The 19843-nt window shown below is 68.4% G+C and overlaps 1 protein-coding gene across 26 annotated transcripts in view; it reads right to left on the bottom strand.

Moving 5' to 3' along the window:
- PLEC (plectin) overlaps positions 1-19843 on the bottom strand; it is an 84281-nt gene that overhangs the window by 12351 nt on the left and 52087 nt on the right. For 19 of the 26 annotated variants that reach the window (XM_068933658.1, XM_068933657.1, XM_068933662.1 and 16 more), the window contains 28 exons: positions 19609-19644; positions 17718-17795; positions 17509-17601; positions 15993-16159; positions 12930-13045; positions 12679-12785; positions 12477-12596; positions 11533-11628; positions 11302-11429; positions 9982-10075; positions 9725-9879; positions 9259-9568; positions 8907-8984; positions 8390-8551; positions 7505-7609; positions 6848-6943; positions 6610-6735; positions 5915-6067; positions 5644-5798; positions 5357-5483; positions 4632-4815; positions 4188-4345; positions 3584-3762; positions 3185-3323; positions 2730-3086; positions 2545-2628; positions 2222-2326; positions 1618-1716 (listed from right to left, as the gene is read on the bottom strand). In XM_068933658.1, coding sequence (XP_068789759.1) covers positions 1618-1716; positions 2222-2326; positions 2545-2628; positions 2730-3086; positions 3185-3323; positions 3584-3762; positions 4188-4345; positions 4632-4815; positions 5357-5483; positions 5644-5798; positions 5915-6067; positions 6610-6735; positions 6848-6943; positions 7505-7609; positions 8390-8551; positions 8907-8984; positions 9259-9568; positions 9725-9879; positions 9982-10075; positions 11302-11429; positions 11533-11628; positions 12477-12596; positions 12679-12785; positions 12930-13045; positions 15993-16159; positions 17509-17601; positions 17718-17795; positions 19609-19644 — 3807 coding nt within the window. The remainder of the gene's footprint in view (positions 1-1617; positions 1717-2221; positions 2327-2544; positions 2629-2729; positions 3087-3184; positions 3324-3583; positions 3763-4187; positions 4346-4631; positions 4816-5356; positions 5484-5643; positions 5799-5914; positions 6068-6609; positions 6736-6847; positions 6944-7504; positions 7610-8389; positions 8552-8906; positions 8985-9258; positions 9569-9724; positions 9880-9981; positions 10076-11301; positions 11430-11532; positions 11629-12476; positions 12597-12678; positions 12786-12929; positions 13046-15992; positions 16160-17508; positions 17602-17717; positions 17796-19608; positions 19645-19843) is intronic. The other 7 variants (XM_068933663.1, XM_068933672.1, XM_068933655.1 and 4 more) reach the window with 1 other exon arrangement.

Genomic DNA, 19843 nt, shown 5'->3' with positions numbered 1-19843 from the left:
ACGCCAACCACAACCACACGCCACCGAGACACGGGATGGTCCAGGGCAGAAGGGCTGGAGGATGCGCATGGAATGGCTTCAGGTCCCTGGGTCTCCCCACGAGCTAGAGGCGGTGACGCCAGCTTCCAGAAGACGTATGGCAGACAGGGGACACACAACTACTGTATCTCACTTAGCACAGCGCAGGGAGACAGGTGACAGGACCAAGACAGCAGCGCAGGAAGCAGGATGACCCACGTACCACAAACAAGGAATGGAGCACGAGCACAGCCCGAGGCGATGGAGATGGATGCTAGCAGCTTGCACACCACCACCATGCCCACTGCAGTCTGGGGAGAGCCCCTGTCCCAGCCCTGTGCACACGCCTTCCTGCAAAAGGGAGCCTTATCTTGCTCTCTCCAGGGTTCCCTGTGCAAGAAAGAGGGGCCAGCGCAGAGAGCCATCACCGTGGGGACACGAGAAACCCAGCTGCAGTACCAAGATGCAACAGGATAGAAAAGAGCAGGTGGTGGAGGAGGTGCCAGATGGACCTTTCCCTGCTGGGAAAGCCTTGACGATGTGGAGAGCAATCCAAGCTCCAAACTTTTGCTGCCCTGGCTGGGTCTGAATCCCTCGCTGGACAGCTCCAGACAACCCAGGCGGGCTGGCTGTCTACAGCCAGGAGCAGGGATGTCTTGGGGCCACTGTGAATGCCTCCCTGCCCCAGCTCTCTGCAGAACCAGCAGAGTGAGTGGCTGACACTGCTCGTGCATCTCTCCAAGGAGCAGAGGAAGTGGCTGCAGCCTCCTGCCGGCCCGTGTCGCAGAGCACTTGTGTTGCATGCACCAAGAGCGAGGCGGGTGCACGTGCGGGGTGAGCTCAACCCCCATCCCCACCAGACTGAGAGTCCCCTCATGCCACCCTAAAAGGTGCAGCAAAGGCCAGGAGAGAAGAGAGGCGAGGTGAGGCCGAGGGTGCCCTGGGGATGGCGTGCCCTGCTCGTTGCAGGGAAGCAGGGTGCAGTGAGCAGGTGCTGGGCGCGCAGGCTGCTTGTGGCCATGTGGTGAGGTGGAGGGGTGCTGTGAGGAGGGGGGCATGCGCAGAGTGAGTACCTGGTGCAGGGATGCCAGAGTCATCCTGGTTTTTTACCCTCCATTAGATCCCCACCAACACAAACATCCCCCAAGACAAAGCACTGGCAAAGCGGCTTGACTTCCAAGGGCAGAAACCAAGAGTTAGAAAGGTTACCAAGACAGAACAACCGAGGAGACCAGGTCCCGCGGCGCCCGAGCACAGCTTCATGCTGAAGGCAGACGCTGATTGCACTATGTGTATCTGGGAAGTGCCTCCTAACACCAGTCACACCAGAGCCCGGGCGACCCCGGCAGCTCCTGGGAGCCAGCTCTGCGTACCACCCCAGCTGGGCCCAGCCGGCCCTCTCTGCTCAGAAATTTGCTGCATCCAAAGCCAAAAGCTTCGGTCCCGGAAGCCCTGACCAGAGTGGGGTTAGAGGCCATGGGCCAGCGTTAGTGATGGGGGGCTGGCAGTCATCATGAACAATGTTCCCCGCTGTTATGAGGGAGAGAAAATGCAGCCGGAGCCATGCCACCCCCGTGTGCCCCCACGCCACTCCCCTACCTCCTCCTCCTCCAGCCGCCGCAGGGTCTCCGTGATGAACTTGATGTACTGGCTGGTGAGCGTGGTCAGCTCGCTGTACCGTGTTCGCAAGTCCACATACTGTCGTCACAATCACAGAACCACAGAACGGTTGAGGTTGGAAGGGACCTCTGGAGATCTAGTCCAACCCACCCTGTTCAAGCAGGGTCACCTACAACAGGCCACCCAGGACCCTGTCGAGACAGCTTTTGAGTATCTCCCAGGATGGAGACTCAACAACCTCTCTGGGCAACCTGCTCCAGCGCTCTGTTACTCTCAGAGTAAAGAAGTTTTTCTTTTTGGAAACGGCATAGGTCAGCAGAGGAACGTGCCCAGAGCTGCTGCCTCCCCACCTGCTGGTTGCCAGCACCAGCCCACTCACCTCCTGGCACCCAGGCACTGGTGTGGCCAACCCAAGGGCACGCCGGCACGGCAGCCCCTCCGCAAGCCCCCCCTCCAGGGAAGAGCTGCAGCACGCTGCTCCCAATGCGGGTGAGCTCCTTGGGCTCAGGCGCCTCAAGGGACTCTGCCCGGGTCCTGTCTGGAGAAACTCAGGCCCATGCGCTCAGGGGGCCCCCCAGCTCACCTCCTGGATGATGCTGTCAGACGCAGACTGCACTTTGGGCTTCTTGGCAGGAGAAGCCACCGGCTCCACCTGTGCCTTGAAGGTCACCAGCTGCAGCTCGTAATCCTGCCAGGGAGAGGTGTCATCAGCAAGCCATGGCACACAGGGGCTCTGGGGCCTGTTCCTGCCCCCTCCCCACCGCCAGATCCAGCAAGCCCCCCACGCCCTTTGGCACGTGCCTGGCATGGGGCTGCCTCTCCCCAGCCCCACACCTGCCTCAGCTCTTCCCAGGCTGCTACCCAGGGGACCAAGCCCAAGTAGGCACACAGGGCAAGGGGGCACACCTTGATGGCATCTATGTACTGCTTGGCATAGCGCTGGCACTCCTCCACCTTCTCCTTATTGCGATCGCACTCTTCCAAGAGTTTCTGGGGAAATACACAGGCTGTGAGCTAGAGCCCCACACTCGCCACCCACCCTGCCGCAGCACCGACCATGCCAACCCGTCCTCGCCCTGCGTGGGCGCTACCTTCTCCTGCAGGAGCTGCTCCCGCACGGTCTTGCTGTCTGTGATGGGCACTGCCTGGATTTTCTCCTGCCGCTGCTTGGCGTCCTGGATCCACTGGAGCAGCCCATCGCAGCTCTCGCGGTAGTACCGCAACTGGCGGCCCAGCTGGTCCAGCTCACGCTGGCGCAGGTCGATCTGGGTCAGGATGGCCTGCCAGCGCTCCAGCAGCTGCTGAACTTTCTCCCGGTAGCGATCCAGGTCCACGTCCCGCTCGCTGTGGCCTCTCACCATCCGCTCGTTGACATCCTTAGCCTTGCTCAGGTCGGTTTCCAGAGTGCTGAAGAGGGGCTGATGCCCCTCCACCTGCGCACGCAGCCGCTGCAGCACAGAGCACAGGTCAGCCCCAGGTCCCGACCCAGCCCTGGCCACCTGCCCGGCCCGCTCCCTGCACGGTGCTGCCCAGCCCCAGACGTTACCTTCAGCTCGGCCTTGCTGGCCTCCAGTTCCTTGAGGTCGGACGGCACAGTCTGCACATTCTTCAGCTGGTCCTCGTACTTCTTGACCAGCTCTTCTGCCCCCTGTGTGCTGCGGATCACCAGGTTGATAGTCTTCAGCCTAAGGAGCGAGGAGAAAGACTCAGAGGGTGCCCAGAGCCTGGGCAGGCAACAAGGTGCTGCCCAGCATGCGAGAGGTGAGAAGGGAGCAGGTAGGGAATCTGCAGGAATGGAAAGACACTAGGACACATACAGCAGCCTCCAGACCTTCAATCGAACCCCCGGTTGCACCAGGCTCACCCCAGCTGATGCAGTGTTTTGCCCCCCACCCAGGACAACAACGGGACATAGCACAGAGCCACACAGGGGTTGGGCGCTCACTTTTCCAGGTAGATGCTGGAGAGGCTGTACACCTGGTCCATCTTCTGCAAGGTGATCTCCAGCTCCGAGCGCAAGACAGGGGCTGAGCTGGCCTGCTCTGGCTGGGCCAGCACCTTCTCCGTCTTCTCGCTGACCTTGTCCAAGTTCTTCTTGATGCCCTCCAGCTCCAGGTGGATTTGCTGCAGGGAAAGGAGGGTCCATTACTCCAAGTGCTGCCCTATGCAACCTCTGTGTCTGGCTCCAGCCAGCTGCAGTTTGGGGTCGAGCCCTGCCCCTCGCCTAGCCCAGGGCTGATCGCCTATGCCAACGCCATGCCACACACACTGTCCTGCCAGCCAGGCCTGTTGGGAGCAGCTCGCTAGCTCCAGCTGCAGGGATCACAGAGAGCTGAGTCCAAATCAACCCACACCACTGTGGCGGGATGAGCAGTCTCCAGCTGCCCAATGGTACCCAGGACAAGGAGGAGCTGAGCAGGTAACGGTGAAGGTTTGCTGTTCACAGGTGCAATCACAGGTAGGCAGACACCAGCCATGGCTTGGGTGCAGAAGCCCCCGTGTATGTGCGTTGCACGCCTGCACGTGCACGTTCATGTGTGTGCTGATACCTGCTGCTCGGTGATGCGCTGGGCACACTCCTTGACCGGGTCCTTCTCGAGGGGCAGGCGAATCTTGTGGATGGTGCGGGTCTCACAGCTCTCCAGCTGCAGCCGGATGTCCTTCAGCTGGGAGATGTAGTTCTTGCACAGGGACTCGTCCTGCTCTCCTGCAGGGACGCCAGGGCCCGGGTTAGCGAGTGCCCTGCCAACAGCCTGCTCTGGTTGCCCCTGCCCGCGTCTCTGGGGCCAGGGAACGGGGCAGCAGCATAGCCCACCCAGGAGGAGTAGCAGACAGTTAAGCCACCTATCCCGTGGGCATCGCCCTGCCACAGCAGCAGTCCCGGGCAGAGCGCAGCCTCGGCACACGGCCTTTCTCGCCCGCCGGCCCACGGCACTGCCGGTCCCTGGCTGTGCAACTGCAGCCCCTAGATCACCCGCAGGGCCGCTGCTCACCTTTCTCCTGGCTGCGCAGCAGCAGCTCGTACTTCTGGACGCAGGCGTTGTACTCGCGCTCTATGTGCAGCCGGTCGTCGGGCTGGAAGCTCTGGGAGTCCTGGCTGTCGCGCATGAAATCCTGGTAGTGCGTCTCCAGGGTGCGCAGGATCTGCCGGTACTCGTCCACCTGCATGGTGCGGAACTGGGGAGGCAGCGCACCGTCAGCCCCACGCAAAGCGCCCGCTCTTGCACCCTGGGGCCGCATGCCACTGCAGGTCCCGCTCCCGCACCCCAGGAATGCACACTGCTGCAGATCCCAGTCCCACGCCCTGGGAAAGCACACTGCTGCAGGTCCTGCTCCCGTGCCCCAGGGATGCACACTGCTGCAGATCCTGCTCCCGCGCCCCAGGGATGCACACTGCTGCAGATCCTGCTCCTACGTCCCAGGAATGCACACTGCTGCTGATCCCAGTCCCATGCCCCAGGAATGCACACTGCTGTAGGTCCTGCTCCTACGTCCCAGGAATGCACACTGCTGTGGGTCCTGCTCCCACGCCCCAGGAATGCACACTGCTGTGGGTCCTGCTCCCGCGCCCCAGGAATGCACACTGCTGTGGGTCCTGCTCCCACTCCCCAGCAATGCACACTGCCGTGGGTCCTGCTCCCGTGCCCCAGGAATGCACACTGCCGCAGGTCCCGCTCCAGGCACCGCGCTGCCCCATGCCAGGCAGAGCCGGACTCACCGTAACGTGTGACCAGGACTGGATCTGCTGGATGTCCCGGATCAGATACTGCCAGGACAGGAGGCTCTTCATGTCCACGTGCAGCTGGTGCCAGAGTGTGAGGAGGTGCTGATGGGTGGCCTCCAGCCTGGGGAGAGGCAGCATGAGCAGGGAGACGGGGCAAGGGGAGAGGATGGCAGGGCCAGCCCCACGCAGGACCCCATGGCAGCACATGAGAGCAGCAGGGAGGTGAGGACGGGGCAGCAGAGCCCAGGGAGGAGCACGGTCCCAATCACCCTCACGCTCACCTGTGCACGGCATCCAGCGCCTCCCGGTTGGGCGGGGGCACGAGGAAGCACACGGAGGGCACTATGGACTCGCTGCCGGCGGCGCTGAGCACCTTCCACTTGTAGGGCTGGGCGTTGCTGAGCAGGGCACACTCATCGTTCTTGTGCACTGTGATCTGGGGGGGCACGAGGGCATCATGAGCCCGCAGGACCCCACGGGGACTCGTCCCCCCACGCCGTGGCCCTGGCGTCCCCCAGCAGCCCCCGGCCCGTCCCCACGCTGCGCTCGCACCTCCATTTGCTTGTAGTCGCAGACGGCCTGGATGGGCAGCCGGCCCTTGAGCGGGGTGGTGGGGCTGCGCGGTTTCAGCTGCACGATGGCTCGGGCTCGCTTGGCCAGCCCGGCCAGGTGCCCCTGGTACTCGGCGAGCTGCTCCTTCTCGTCCTGCAGAAGCATGCACCCAGTGAGGGGTGTCCACGAGCGGGACCCTGCCGGGGGGTCCCTGGCCCTGGGTCAGGAGGGGAGGCATAGGGGGAGCCCAGCTGCGGGCCAGGGGCCCACGGGGAGCACATGATGGGGGGCTCGCCCCTGAGGTTTTGCAGTGGGGTGCACACATGGGAGTCACCCCTGGGGCTGTGCAGCAGGGTGCACATGTGGGGGTCACCCCTGGAGCCCTGCAGTGGGGTACAAATGTTGGGGTTGCCCCTGGAGCCCTGCAGTGGGGTGCACATGTGGGGTCACCCCTGGGGCCCAGCAGTGGGGTGCACATGTCAGGGGTCACCCCTGGGACCCTGAACAAGGCAGCAGGGTGCACATGTGGGGTCACCCCTGGGGCCCGGCAGTGGGGTGCACATGTCAGGGGTCACCCCTGGGACCCTGTACAAGGCAGCAGGGTGCACATGTGGGGTCACCCCTGGGGCCCGGCAGTGGGGTGCACATGTTGGGGTCACCCCTGGGACCCTGTACAAGGTTCAAGGGATGCTCACAAGGGAGTCCTGCAGCAGGTCCTCCAGGCGTGTGACCGTGATGCTGCGGTCACAGGAGTATTTCTTTTTCATGTTCTCCTGCATCTTCCTGAGGAAGTCCTCAGCCTCCTTCACGTCGGCGAAGAACTAGAGCAGCCCAGGGAGAGGAGGTGAGCACGGCATGCGCCCTGGCCCCGGGGACGGGGCTGTGCGCAGGGACAGTGTGCAGCCCTGCACGCCTGCTGCCCGCAGCCCTTACCTGGAAGTAGGCGGTGTTCTCCTTCAGGTGGGCCTCGATGCAGCAGCACAGCTGGAGCATCCAGCTCCACTGGGTCTGCAGAGCCGCTTGGAAGGCCTGGGAACAGGAGACGTCACCCCATCCTGCCCTGGCTCTGGGACCCGCAGCCCCATGCACTGCACCCTGCACCAGTGGGCTCTGCACTGCCCACAGCCCCCCCTGCACTGCACCCCACACCAGTGGGCTCTGCACTGCCCACAGCCCCCCTGCACTGCACCCCGCACCAGTGGGCTCTGCACTGCCCACAGCCCCCCTGCACTGCACCCCGCACCAGCGAGCTCTGCACTGCCCACAGCCCCCCTGCACTGCACCCCACACCAGCGAGCTCTGCACTGCCCACAGCCCCCCTGCACTGCACCCCGCACCAGCGAGCTCTGCACTGCCCACAGCCCCCCTGCACTGCACCCCACACCAGCGAGCTCTGCACTGCCCACAGCCCCCCTGCACTGCACCCTGCACCAGTGAGCTCTGCACTGCCCACAGCCCCCCTGCACTGCACCCCACACCAGCGGGCTCTGCACTGCCCACAGCCCCCCATGCAGTGCACCCCTCCCCAAGGCCCCGCACTGCCCATTGCCCCCGGGCCAGCAGCACAGCTGCCCTGCGCGCCCCGCTCACCTCCACTGTCTGCCTGCCCGGGTGCTCCTCCCGCAGCAGCCGGTCCCCAGTGCTCTGGATCTCTTTGATTTTCCGCTCCCTCAGCTCCAGCTCCCGCATCAGACCCTGGCATGGAGCCGAGGAGCAGAGGTGAGCGCCTGTACCCTGGCCAGGCTGTGAGTGGGGCCAGCACAACCTGTGTGTATGTGTGCGTGTGCGTGTGCGTGTGAGTGCACTGTGGGTGCTGGGGGTTGAGGCACCCTCCTGCCTCCCAGGCGGTCTGCAGTTGCCAGAGGCTGCTCAGAGGAAGGGGATGCTCAGAGTCAGTGTTAGGGCCAGTGGCCACGACAGGAGTGGGGTGCAGAGATGGGGTGCATGGAGACAGGGGAAGAGGGGCTAGGAGGGCTGAGAGACAGGGGCTAGGGTGCGCAAAGCCTGTGGGTGGGATGGGGGTGCAGAGATCTGTAACACATCAAGCCCAGTCTGGAGGATGCGTGCATGTTAATGCATGTGCAAGCGCAGCAGGAGGAACAGCAGAAGAAGGGTTAAAGGACTGGCACGTGCTCAGCGTGCTTAGCGCTGCAGGGCGCAATGTGGTTTCATTCAAATGATCAGATAGCAAGAAAGGAAGAAGACCAAAGTCCTACAGATCAGAGATAAAAAGCAGGGCTGGAGCCATCAACCAGTTCGGCAAAGAGCACAACACAGCAGCGGGCTGGCCCAAGGCAGAGAGGACAAGACAAGACACTGAGGCTGAGGGTCCCAAGGGCATCCTCAGCTATGGGGTGCAAGAGGCACCTCCAAAAATCAGTGTGCAGGGACGGGGAGGGACGGGTCCATGCAAGGACAGGTGTGTGCAGGGATGGGGCCGTGCAAGCACAGTCCTGCACCAGGGTCTCTCCGTACCGAGTAGTTCTCCTTCTTGGCCATCATGTTGGGGTTGTGGTCGCTCCAGTCGAAGTTCACCTCCTCCTCCTCCTTCTCGTTGAGCCACATCAGCTCCTTGGTGGCAGCACTCACGAAGCCGTGCAGGCTCTCCAGGTGCCGCAGGCGAGCCTTGGAGGAGTTCTGGGGACGGGGCGCAGGAATGGGCTGCGTCCCACACCCTGCTCCCCAAAACACCTGCCACCACATCCCGCACCTCCATCCCAGAACGTCTCCCTCAACGTCCTGCACATCCATCTCAGAACTTCTCCTCCAATGTCCTGCACATCCATCCCAGAACATCTCCCTCGACGTCCTGCACCTCCACCTCAGAACATCTGCCCTCACATCCCGCACCTCCATCCTAGAACCTCTCCCCCCATGTCCCGCACCTCCATCCCAGAACGTCTCCCCCATGTCCTGCACCTCCATCCCAGAACCTCTGCCCCCAGGTCCTGCAGCCCCGCAGGCCTTCCCATCCCCTCGCGCGGCATCTCACCAGCAGCTTGGCGTACTGCAGGTCCAGCTTGCCCAGGCACTCGCGGTAGGCATTGCGGGGTCCCGGCGAGAGCTGTGTCTGCGGGAGAGCACACCATGAGCGCAGGGAGCTTCGCAGCTCGCTGCCATCTCTGGGGCCTCCAGCCCCTCTCCTCTAGGGCTGGGAGCAGGCCAGCACCATCACTGGAGCCTGTCTAGTTCCATCTCCTGTGTCCCAGTGAGCACCACCAGCTGGCAGGCAACATGCCACGCGTGCTCTGCGTGGTGCGTCCAGGACCCGCGCGTGGCCCCGGAGGGCGGCACGGCAGCGCCGAGCCGCCCCAGGACGGGCAGGGACCCCGGTGCGTGCTCACCTCGTCGGCGCGCGCCCGCTCGATCTTGGCGCGAAACTCCTCGATGGACTGGTGGAGGCCGCGGTGGCTGCCCAGGTGGGACTCCACGGTGGGCAGGTCCACGCCCCACTCGGCCGCGCTGAGCCGGCGCTGGTTCTCCTCCACCCAGGCCAGCAGGTCCTGCAGGTACCGCAGCGTGACGTCGTCCAGGTCCTGCCGGGGCCTCTGGCCCAGGGGCACCGTCGCCTGGGCCATCTGCGGCGCCCCCGACTTGAGGCGCAGGTTGTACTCGGTGCGGATGGCCACCAGGCGCTCGTGCAGGCGGTACACCCTGCGGGCAGAGGGCACGTGGGCACCAGGACGGCAGCCGCGCCGCGGGACGGGGAGGCGGCACAGCCCCATCCTGCCGCTGGCTCCTGCGGCGGCGCGGGGGGAGCACAGCAGGGCTCAGCCGGGCGGCACGGGGCGGCACGGGGCCGGGCCGTACCTGCGGTACATCTGCTCCCCTTGCGGGTGCCGCCCGTCCTTGAGGGTCTGCACGTCGTTGAAGAGCAGCCGGATCATGGCATCCGCCTTGTCCAGGTCCCGCTCGATCTCGGCCGCCTTCTGCGGCGGCTTCCCGGCGTTCAGCAGCCGGATGTCCTGCCGGGCATGGCATGCTCAGGGCGCCGCCACTTCGCCTGCCACGGGGACCCCCCACCCGGCGCCCCAGGAAACCCTCCGGCAGCAGGAACCGCATCTCACCGACTGCAGCAGGGTGTCCGCCTGGTTGAGCTGCTCCTCGCAGAGCCCCGACTCCATCTGCAGCTTGCTGACGATGCGCTGCAGCCGCTCCAACCTGTGCGGGGAGAGGGCAGGGTTGGGGAAGCCACACAGGCACAGACTCCATCTCTGCATGGCACAGATCCTGCCCTGCACAGCACGGATCCTGTCCATGCACGGCACGGATCCTGCCCCCACATTGCACGGACCCCAGCCCTGCACAGGCTCGGATCCCCTCCATGCATGGCACAGACCCCAGCCCCACATTGCATGGACCCCATCCATGCACAGGCTCAGATCCCATCCACGCACAGCACAGACTCCAGCCCCACATTGCACGGACCCCAGCCCTGCACAGGCTCGGATCCCATCCATGCATGGCACAGACCCCAGCCCCACATTGCACAGACCCCATCCATGCACAAGCTCAGATCCCATCCACGCATGGCACAGACCCCAGCCCCACATTGCACAGACCCCATCCATGCACAAGCTCAGATCCCATCCACGCACAGCACAGACCCCAGCCCCATATTGCACAGATCCCATCCATGCACAAGCTCAGATCCCATCCACGCATGGCACAGACCCCAGCCCCACATTGCACGGATCCCATCCGTGCACAGGCTTGGATCCCATCCATGCACAGATCCTGTCCTGGCATGACCCACATCCCATTCCCGCGCAAGCACAGACTCCGTCCTTGCACGGCAGAGATCCCGCCCCTCCACGGGCTTGGACAGATCCCATCCTGCTGCAGCACGGAGCCTGTCCCTGCACGGCATGGATCCCATCCCGCTCCTGCACTGGCAAGCCTCCCATCCCCACGCGGCACACATCCCGTCCGCCCCGGGCATGGGTCCAGTCCCCACCCTGCCCTGCTCGCCAGCCCGCTCGCCCGGCCCCTCTGCCCTCTCGCGGCCGTGCGGCAGCCCCGGCCCCCCCACCCTGCCTGCACCGCTGGCGAGGCCGCCGTCTCCGCTCCGGCGCGAGCCCACCCGGCGGCGCGGGGCGAGGAGCCGGCGGCGCGGTGCAGCCCCGGCGCCCGGCTGCCGTGCCGCGCTCGGGGCAGGCGGGTTCGCTCGCGTCGAGTTCGCTCGCGGCGGGATCGCTCGCTTCCCGGAGGCGGCAGTGACTCATGCAGCGCGCGGTGCCCGTGCAGAGCGGGGCGGGGGGGCCGCGGGACACCCCAGCCCAGCCCAGCCCGGCCGCGCGGAAAGGCGGAGCGGTGCCAGCGGGGGCCAGACCGGCTCCCCCAGCCTCCGGCGCCGCGCGCGGACCCGCCGCCCGCCGGGCACTCGCCTCTCGAACTCGGCCCGCAGCAGCTTCTCCCGCTCCAGGATGGCCACGTGCAGCTTGCCCCATTCCTTCTCCACGTCCAACGGGTGGTAGCTGGGGGGCACCTTCAGCTGCCCGGACTGCACGGCGCCCTGCGTCCGGCGAGGGGCCGTCAGAGCCGCCGGCCGGGCGGAGGGCGCGCGGGGAGGGGAAGCCCCGCGGCGGCCGCCTCGCCCCAGCCGCGCCGCTGCTCACCTCCAGCGACTGGAAGATGGCCTTGGAGCGGTTCTTGTCGGCTTCTTTGGCCGGCAGCTCCGTCTCCTTGAACTTGAGGAACTGGCGCCAGAGGATCTGCCAGAGCAGGGCGGCTCCAGGCGGGGCAGCGCGGGCTCCCCCGGCCCCCGGCACCGCAACCCGCCGCCGCGGGCACGGGCTCTGTGCCGGACCCTCCTGTGCCCACCCGGCCGCCCCCCGCCACGCGCCGCCCGGGCAGGTCACCCGGTGCGCATGGGGCGCTGCTGCGTGCAGAGCAGCGCTCGGATGCACCACTCGGGGACGGAGACAGGGATGGGGATGGGATGGGGATGGGATGGGGATGGGGATGGGATGGGGACGGGGTGGGGATGGGATGGGGACGGGGATGGGGACGGGGATGGGATGGGGATGGGATGGGGATGGGGATGGGATGGGGATGGGATGGGGATGGGATGGGGATGGGGATGGGATGGGGACGGGGATGGAGACGGGGATGGGATGGGGATGGGATGGGGATGGGGATGGGGATGGGGATGGGGATGAGATGGGGATGGGGATGGGGATGGGGATGGGGATGGGGATGGGGATGGGATGGGATGGGATGGGATGGGGATGGGGGTGGGGATGGGGATGGGGATGGGATGGGGATGGGATGGGATGGGGATGGGGATGGGATGGGGATGGGATGGGGATGGGGATGGGGACGGGGACGAGGACAGGGACAGGGACGGGGCAGCTCGGGCACCCCCCTCGCCGCCGGCCGCAGCGCGAGGAGCCTGCAGGAAGGAAGGGGCCGGGCTGGGAGAGACTCGTGTTTGCAAGCAGTGACTCACGAGGAGCTCAGCTCGCCTGGAAGAAGTGACTCAGAGGGTCCCTCCCTGCTCGGCAGGGCACGGGGCCCCGGGGCGCCCGGCAGGACGCCGGGACCGCGCCAGCCCCCTCACCTCGATCTCCTCGTAGCTGGCCGGGAACTTGCGCTCCTCGAAGATGACGGTGTGGTGGCGAATCCACTGCAGCAGCATCGTCACCAGCTCGTAGTACTCCTGCCAGCGCAGCTGCAGCTCCTGGGGCAGAGGAGCCGTGAGAGGTGCCCCGGCCCCAGCCCCGGCCCCGCGCCGCCCCGGCCCCGGCAGCCCCCGGACTCACGTTGGCCTTGACGCCGTCCTGCACGTCGGGCACGCGGGGCATGGCGTCGTACAGCGACGAGACGTAGGTGATGATGGACTTCTCGTCCGGCTGGGGCACGTCCACGTCTAGGGAGAGGGAGGGCGGTCAGGGCGCCGGACGGGACGGCGGCGCCCCCGGGTCTCCGCGGCCCAGGAGGCTGCTGCGGGCGGGAGCAGCGCCGGCGAGGATGCCGCCCCCGGGCCGCGCGAGCAGGGACCTCGTGCCGGTACCTTCGGGGTCCAGGAGGCGCGTCACCCCCAGGTCCCGCTCGGCCACGGTGAAGGCCTGGTCCAGGTTCTCCAGGTTGCTCTGGCGGTACACCTTGTTCATGTCGATGAGCATGGGCCTGCGGCGCAGGGGCAGGGTGAGCGGCGCCCGGCAGACGTCCCTCCGACTGCTGGAGACGCCTCGGGGACGGCGCCTCCACCCTGCCCCGGCGCCCCGCCGGCCGCCCCGCGCGCCCCGTGCACCCCGAGCGCCCCGGGCACCGGGAGCCGGCCACGCGCCCAGGAGCGAGCCGCCCTCTCGCCAGAGCGCGGGAACCGGGAGGCAGCGGCGCCCCTTCCCGACCCACCGGCGCTTGGAGCGGACGGCGCCCAGGCACAGACCCCGGGAGCAAAAAACGCCCTCGCGCACACCCGTGGGGAAGGGGGCTGGTGCTGCCCCACGCGCCCCACACCCAGAGCAGGGGATCCCCCCGTGCCACATGCACAGACCCAGAGCAGGGGATCCCCCTGTGCCCCACGCACGGACGCGGAGCAGGGGGTGTCCCCGTGCCCCACGCACAGACCTGGAGCAGGGGGTGTCCCTGCGCCCCATGCACAGACCCAGGGCAGGGGTGTCCCCGTGCCCCACGCACAGACCCGGAGCAGGGGGTGTCCCTGCTCCCCATGCACAGACCCGGAGCAGGGGGTGCCCCCGTGCCCCACACATGGACCTGAAGCGGGGGTGCCCCCGTGCCCCATGCACAGACCCGGAGCAGGGGATCCCCCTGCGCCCCATGCACAGACCCAGAGCAGGGGATCCCCCCACACCCCATGCACAGATCCAGAGCAGTGGGTGCCCCCATGCCCCACGCACAGACCCGGAGCAGGAGATCCCCCCGCGCCCCCCATACAGACCCAGAGCAGGGGATCCCCCCGTGCCCCATGCACAGACCCAGAGGAGGGGATCCCCCCGTGCCCCATGCACAGACCTGGAGGAGGGGATCCCCCCGTGCCCCACGCACAGACCCGGAGCAGGGGATCCCCCCGCGCCCCATGCATAGACCCAGAGGAGGGGATCCCCCCGTGCCCCATGCACAGACCCGGAGCAGGGGATCCCCCCGCGCCACCCATACAGACCCAGAGGAGGGGATCCCCCCGTGCCCCATGCACAGACCCGGAGCAGGGGATCCCCCCGCGCCACCCATACAGACCCAGAGCAGGGGATCCCCCCGTGCCCCATGCACAGACCTGGAGGAGGGGATCCCCCCGTGCCCCACGCACAGACCCGGAGCAGGAGATCGCCCCGCGCCCCCCATACAGACCCAGAGCAGGGGATCCCCCCGTGCCCCATGCACAGACCCAGAGGAGGGGATCCCCCCGTGCCCCACGCACAGACCCGGAGCAGGGGATCCCCCCGCGCCCCATGCATAGACCCAGAGGAGGGGATCCCCCCGTGTCCCACGCACAGACCCGGAGCAGGAGATCCCCCCGTGCCCCATGCACAGACCCGGAGCAGGGGATCCCCCCGCGCCACCCATACAGACCCAGAGCAGGGGATCCCCCCGTGCCCCATGCACAGACCTGGAGGAGGGGATCCCCCCGTGCCCCACGCACAGACCCGGAGCAGGAGATCCCCCCGTGCCCCACGCACAGACCCGGAGCAGGGGATCCCCCCGCGCCCCATGCATAGACCCAGAGGAGGGGATCCCCCCGTGCCCCATGCACAGACCCGGAGCAGGGGATCCCCCCGCGCCCCATGCATAGACCCAGAGGAGGGGATCCCCCCGTGTCCCACGCACAGACCCGGAGCAGGAGATCCCCCCGTGCCCCATGCACAGACCCGGAGCAGGGGATCCCCCCGCGCCACCCATACAGACCCAGAGGAGGAGATCCCCCCACACCCCACGCACAGACCCAGAGGAGGGGATCCCCCCGTGTCCCACGCACAGACCCGGAGCAGGAGATCCCCCCGTGCCCCACGCACAGACCCGGAGCAGGGGATCCCCCCGCGCCCCATGCATAGACCCAGAGGAGGGGATCCCCCCGTGCCCCATGCACAGACCCGGAGCAGGGGATCCCCCCGCGCCACCCATACAGACCCGGAGCAGGGGATCCCCCCACACCCCATGCACAGACCCAGAGGAGGGGATCCCCCCGTGCCCCATGCACAGACCCAGAGGAGGGGATCCCCCCACGCCCCACGCACAGACCCGTGATGCCCCCGCGCCTGCACCCCTCCCCTGCTCTGCCCGCCCCACGGGGCCGTCCAGCTCCCCCAGCCCCATCCCTGAGCTCCCCCTGCCCCGACCGCCGCTGCCAAGGGGGCGGCAGCCCCGAGCACAGCCCGGCTGGGGGGCACAACCGCCCCGTCCCGCTGCCCCCCGAGCCCCTGCCCCACGGCCTGCCCCAGCCCCGGTGCCTACAGCTCCTTGAGGCGCAGGGTGGAGTGGACGGAGTAGAGGAAGCCGCTGACGCTGGGCGCCCGGGACCCGTCGGGCAGCTCGGGCGCCTCGGGAACCTCCTCGCACACCATCACCACCCGGCGCTCTGCCCCCGGCGAGCCCCCGGCGCCCCGGCGGCCCTGCTCGCGCCGGGCCCGCTGCCTGCCGTGCCGCTCCATGCGCTGAGCCCCGAGCAGCTCGGTGCACGCGGAGCAGCTCCGGCCGCGGCGGCGGCTCGGCGCAGAGTGCGGCGCGGCCCCCCCCCCCCCGCTCGCTGCCTGCACGGGTGCGGCGCGCCTGCACGTACTTGCACGGGTGCAAAGCGGCGCGGCCGGCGGGGGCCAGCCCGCCCCGCGCCCGGGCACGCCGCGGCGGCACCGGGCAGGGCAGAGCGCGGGAAGCCGGCAGCCGCCGGGGCGGCGCGGCGCTGCCAGGTTGGGCGGACGGGCCGGGGCTCGTCCGGCGCTCGTGCCGGCGTCTCGCCCCCGCGCAGCAGCGGCAGCGCACCTGGGCTCGGCGGCGCCTGGTCCCCGGCCAGCGCGCCCACGTGGCCCCGGCGCCGGCTCGGCCCCGGCACCGCTCGGGGCGCCGCGGACCAAGCCCTGCCGGCTCCGGGATGGGGACGCCGTGCCCGGGGGAGACCTACTTGTGCCGGTGGATGATGGCGTTGAAGAGGCGGCCGTCCCGCCAGCTGGAGGTGAAGTTGTCGCAGCGCAGCCCCTGGTAGCCCTCCACCATGCGCTGCGACCAGAGCAGCAGCTTCTCCTTGGCCGTCATGTCCTCCGACTGCCCGCTCACCTGGATGTCCGAGATCTGCCCGGCGGCCGCCCGTCAGGGCAGCCCCGGCGCCCGGCTGCCGTGGGGCTGCCCCACTGCCCGTGCAGTCTGCCCCCGCCTGCCCCACTGCCCGCCCCGTCCCCCCCTGCCTGCCCCACTGCCTGCCCCACTGCCCGCCCTGTCTGCCCCCGCCTGCCCCCCTGCCTGCCCCACTGCCTGCCCCCCTGCCTGCCCCGTCCCCTCTGCCTACCCCCCTGCCTGCCCCGTCCCCCCCGCCTGCCCTCCCGCCTGCCCCACCGCCCACCCTGTCTGCCCCCGCCTGCCCCTCTGCCTACCCCCCTGCCTGCCCCGTCCCCCCCGCCTGCCCCTCTGCCTGCCCCACTGCCTGCCCCACTGCCTGCCCCGTCACCCCCTACCCGTCCCCCCTACCTGCCCCACTGCCTCCCTGTCCCCTCTCACCTGCCCCTCTGCCTGCCCCCCTGCCCACCCCGTCCCCCCCGCCTGCCCCACTGCTCGCCCCGTCTCCCCTGCCTGCTCCCTCGCCTGCCCCACTGCCCGCCCTGTCTGCCCCCGCCTGCCCCTCTGCCTGCCCCGTCCCCCCCGCCTGCCCCACTGCCCGTCCAGTCTGCCCCCGCCTGCCCCCCCAGGGCGGTGCCCCCCCGCCCGCCCCCCAGCCCAGGGCCCCTGCACGGGAGCGGGCGCCCCGTGGCCGCCGCTTCCTGCCGCCTGCGGAGGAGGCTCTGCCGAGCAGCAATCTGTGCCGCTCACCGCGGGCGCCCGCCCCGCGCGGGGGGGGCCGAGGGCGGCGGAGCCGGGGCAGACCGCAGCCTGCGCCCGCTGCAGCACGTGGGCCTGCACCCCAGCACCCACACACACACACGCGTGCACGCAAACATCCACGCCCCAGCACCCAAACACACGCAGGCGTGCAAGGAAACACACACAGGCGTGCACCCAAACACATGCACAAGTGCACCCAAACACACGTATGCGTGCACACAAACACATGTACGTGTGCACGTTAACACATACACATGTGCACACAAACGCACGTACATGTGCATGTACGTGTGCACCCAAACACATTGCATACGGGCATGTAAACACATGCATGTGAGCACCCAAACACACACAGGCGTGCATGCAAACACACACAGGCGTGCACACAAACACATGCACATGTGCATGCAAACACACACACATACGTGTACACAAACACGTGCACGTGTGCATGCAAACACACGCAGGCGTGCACTCAAACATATGCACACACGCACGCACGCAGGCAGCCTGTGGGGGGGGGGGGGGTGACCCACGCACGACAGGGGCAGCGCGGCCATTGGCCCCCCCGCCACCCCCGGCCCCGCTGGCCGTGCCGGGCTCACCTGGAAGTGCAGGATGATGGTCCAGATGAGGCCCAGCGTGAGCTTGGGGTTGCCGTCGGCAATGTCATCGTTGCGGATGTTGACCAGCTTCACCTGCCGGCGCCAAGGCACAGCGGTTGCAGGGGGAGCGGCGGCCACCGGACCCCCGCCAGCCCGGGGAGAGGCGGGCGCCCACCCCGGGGACGCCCCCGCCGCCGGACCCCGCTCACCTGGCGATGCTTCAGGTAGTTGAGGGCGATCTGCACGTTCTGCAGCTTGTGGAAGCGCATCCTCCCCTTCTCCCGGGGCTGCCGAGAGAGGGAGCAGGCGCCTGAGCCGCCGGCCCGGCCCCGCGGCCCCCGGCCCCCGCACGCATGCCGGCCACAGGCGTCCCCGTCCGCCGCGTGAGCGCCGGCGCGACACATGCCAACGGCACACGCCCTCCGCGCTTTGTCCCCACGCCGTGCCAGACCTTGCTGCACATCCGAGGACGATGCCTCTCACGGGCCGGCCCAGCCCAAACCTTTCCCCGGTTTCCTGGGAGGACCAGGCCACCCAGGCAGCAGGAGACGCTTCGCTGTCGGAGCCGCTACAGGGAGGGGTGCTGGACCCAGCGTGCACAGCACCCCTGCAGGGCATCCCTGCACTGCATCCCTGCACGGCATCCCTGCACGGCATCTCCACATCACATCCCTGCACGGCATCCCCACGCCACATCCCCGCACTGCATCCCTGCAGGGCATCCCTGCACTGCACCCCCACACTGCATCTCTGCACTGCATCCCCACATCGCATCCCTGTACGGCATCCCCGCACTGCATCCCTGCATGGCACCCCCACACTGCATCCCTACACTGCATCCCCACATCGCATCCCTGTACGGCATCCCCGCACTGCATCCCTCTGTGGTATCCTCGCACTGCATCCATGCACTGCATCCCCACCCCACCTCCCTGCACCACATCCCTGACCGCATCCCCGCACTGCATCCCCACACTGCATCCCCACACTGCCTCCCCGCACTGCATCCCTGCATGCCACGCTCAGCACCTGCCCGCAGGGCTCCCCGGACCCCTGCCCCGCACTGCGTTGCCCCGAGGCAGCAGAGCACCAGACCTCCTGCCCAGAAAGCGGGACCTGTGCTGCAGCCACAGCCCTTGTGCACTGGCAGCGTTTGCACCCGCCGGGCGACCGAGTGGGCAAGCTGAGCGCCGGCTCCGGTGAGCTCGGCCGGCCTCGCCGGGGGAAGCTGCTGGTGCACCGCGGACCGGGGCGGCACGCTCCCCACGGCACCGGGGCATCGCCCCGCGGCTGGCAGAGCAGCTCTGCGCCGGGCCAGGCGGCCGAAAGCACCTTGCCCACCGCCAGTCCAGGCAGCGCCTGTGCAGGAAGCACCGGGCAGCACAGACCGGCCCGGAAATCCTCCGCTCGTCCCACCGGAGCCGCGGGGAGGAAGCGCTGCCGGGCCGAACAATGGCAGCGAGGCTGCCCCCGCGCTTCCTCGGCCGGCCCCCGGCCCCGGCGCAGCGCGGCCCCGGCGCAGCGCGGCCCCGCCGAGCCGAGGCGTCGCTCCTCCTGCCCCGAGCCGGCCCGGCGCAGCCCAGCCCGCAGCGCGCGCGCGCCCGCTGCCACGCTCTCCCCGGGCACGACGCGCCCGCACAGAGGGGCCGCCGACCGCCGGAGCCGGGCCGTGCCGCCGCTCGGAGGCGATGGAGCCCCGGACCCCGGGAGCTGCAGGGGTGAGGGAACCGCGGCTCGCGGGCGGGAGCCGAGCAGACGCCGCAGCGGGAAGCGAGGGCGGCCCAGCGCCCGCGGCACGGCTCGCGGCCCCGCGGCACGGCTCCCTGCCGAGCCCTGCTGCCGTCTCGCTGCTGCCGGCAGGGCACGGCCCCGCTGAGCCCGGAGCCCCCCGCCGCGGTGCGCAGCGCCAAGCAGGTGGTGTCGCGGCTCCGGCGGCCGCGCGGGGCCCCGGCTCTCGCCTCCTCGCGCGGAGCCGCCGGCCCCGAGGGCGCCTCCGCCGCGGCCGGTGGCTCCCGCGACGCCGCTGCCCCCGCAGAGGGGCACTGCAGCAGGCACATGCCACGCTCGGCCATGCGGAGAGCAAACGGCAGAACCACTCACCAACCGCAAGTTCCTGATCACGTCGCGCTCCCTCGGCTACCCAGCAAGAGCAGTGCAAAGAAAGGAGGCAAAGGCCAGAGGGGAGAAGGTCAGGGTCAGATCGGCAAACAGGAGACGAGTACAAAGAAGCAGAAAGTTCACCAAAGCAAAGAAACGTTAATGTGTTAGAGGCCCAGAGCAGCAGCGGGGAGCCTCGGGACGGGGGCGGAGAGGCCGGAGCGAGCCCGGAGGAGGA

The sequence above is a fragment of the Struthio camelus genome, chromosome 2 (assembly GCF_040807025.1).
Source record: "Struthio camelus isolate bStrCam1 chromosome 2, bStrCam1.hap1, whole genome shotgun sequence".
NCBI classification, from domain to species: Eukaryota; Metazoa; Chordata; class Aves; order Struthioniformes; family Struthionidae; genus Struthio; species Struthio camelus.
This window is presented reverse-complemented; position numbering and strand designations above follow the sequence as displayed.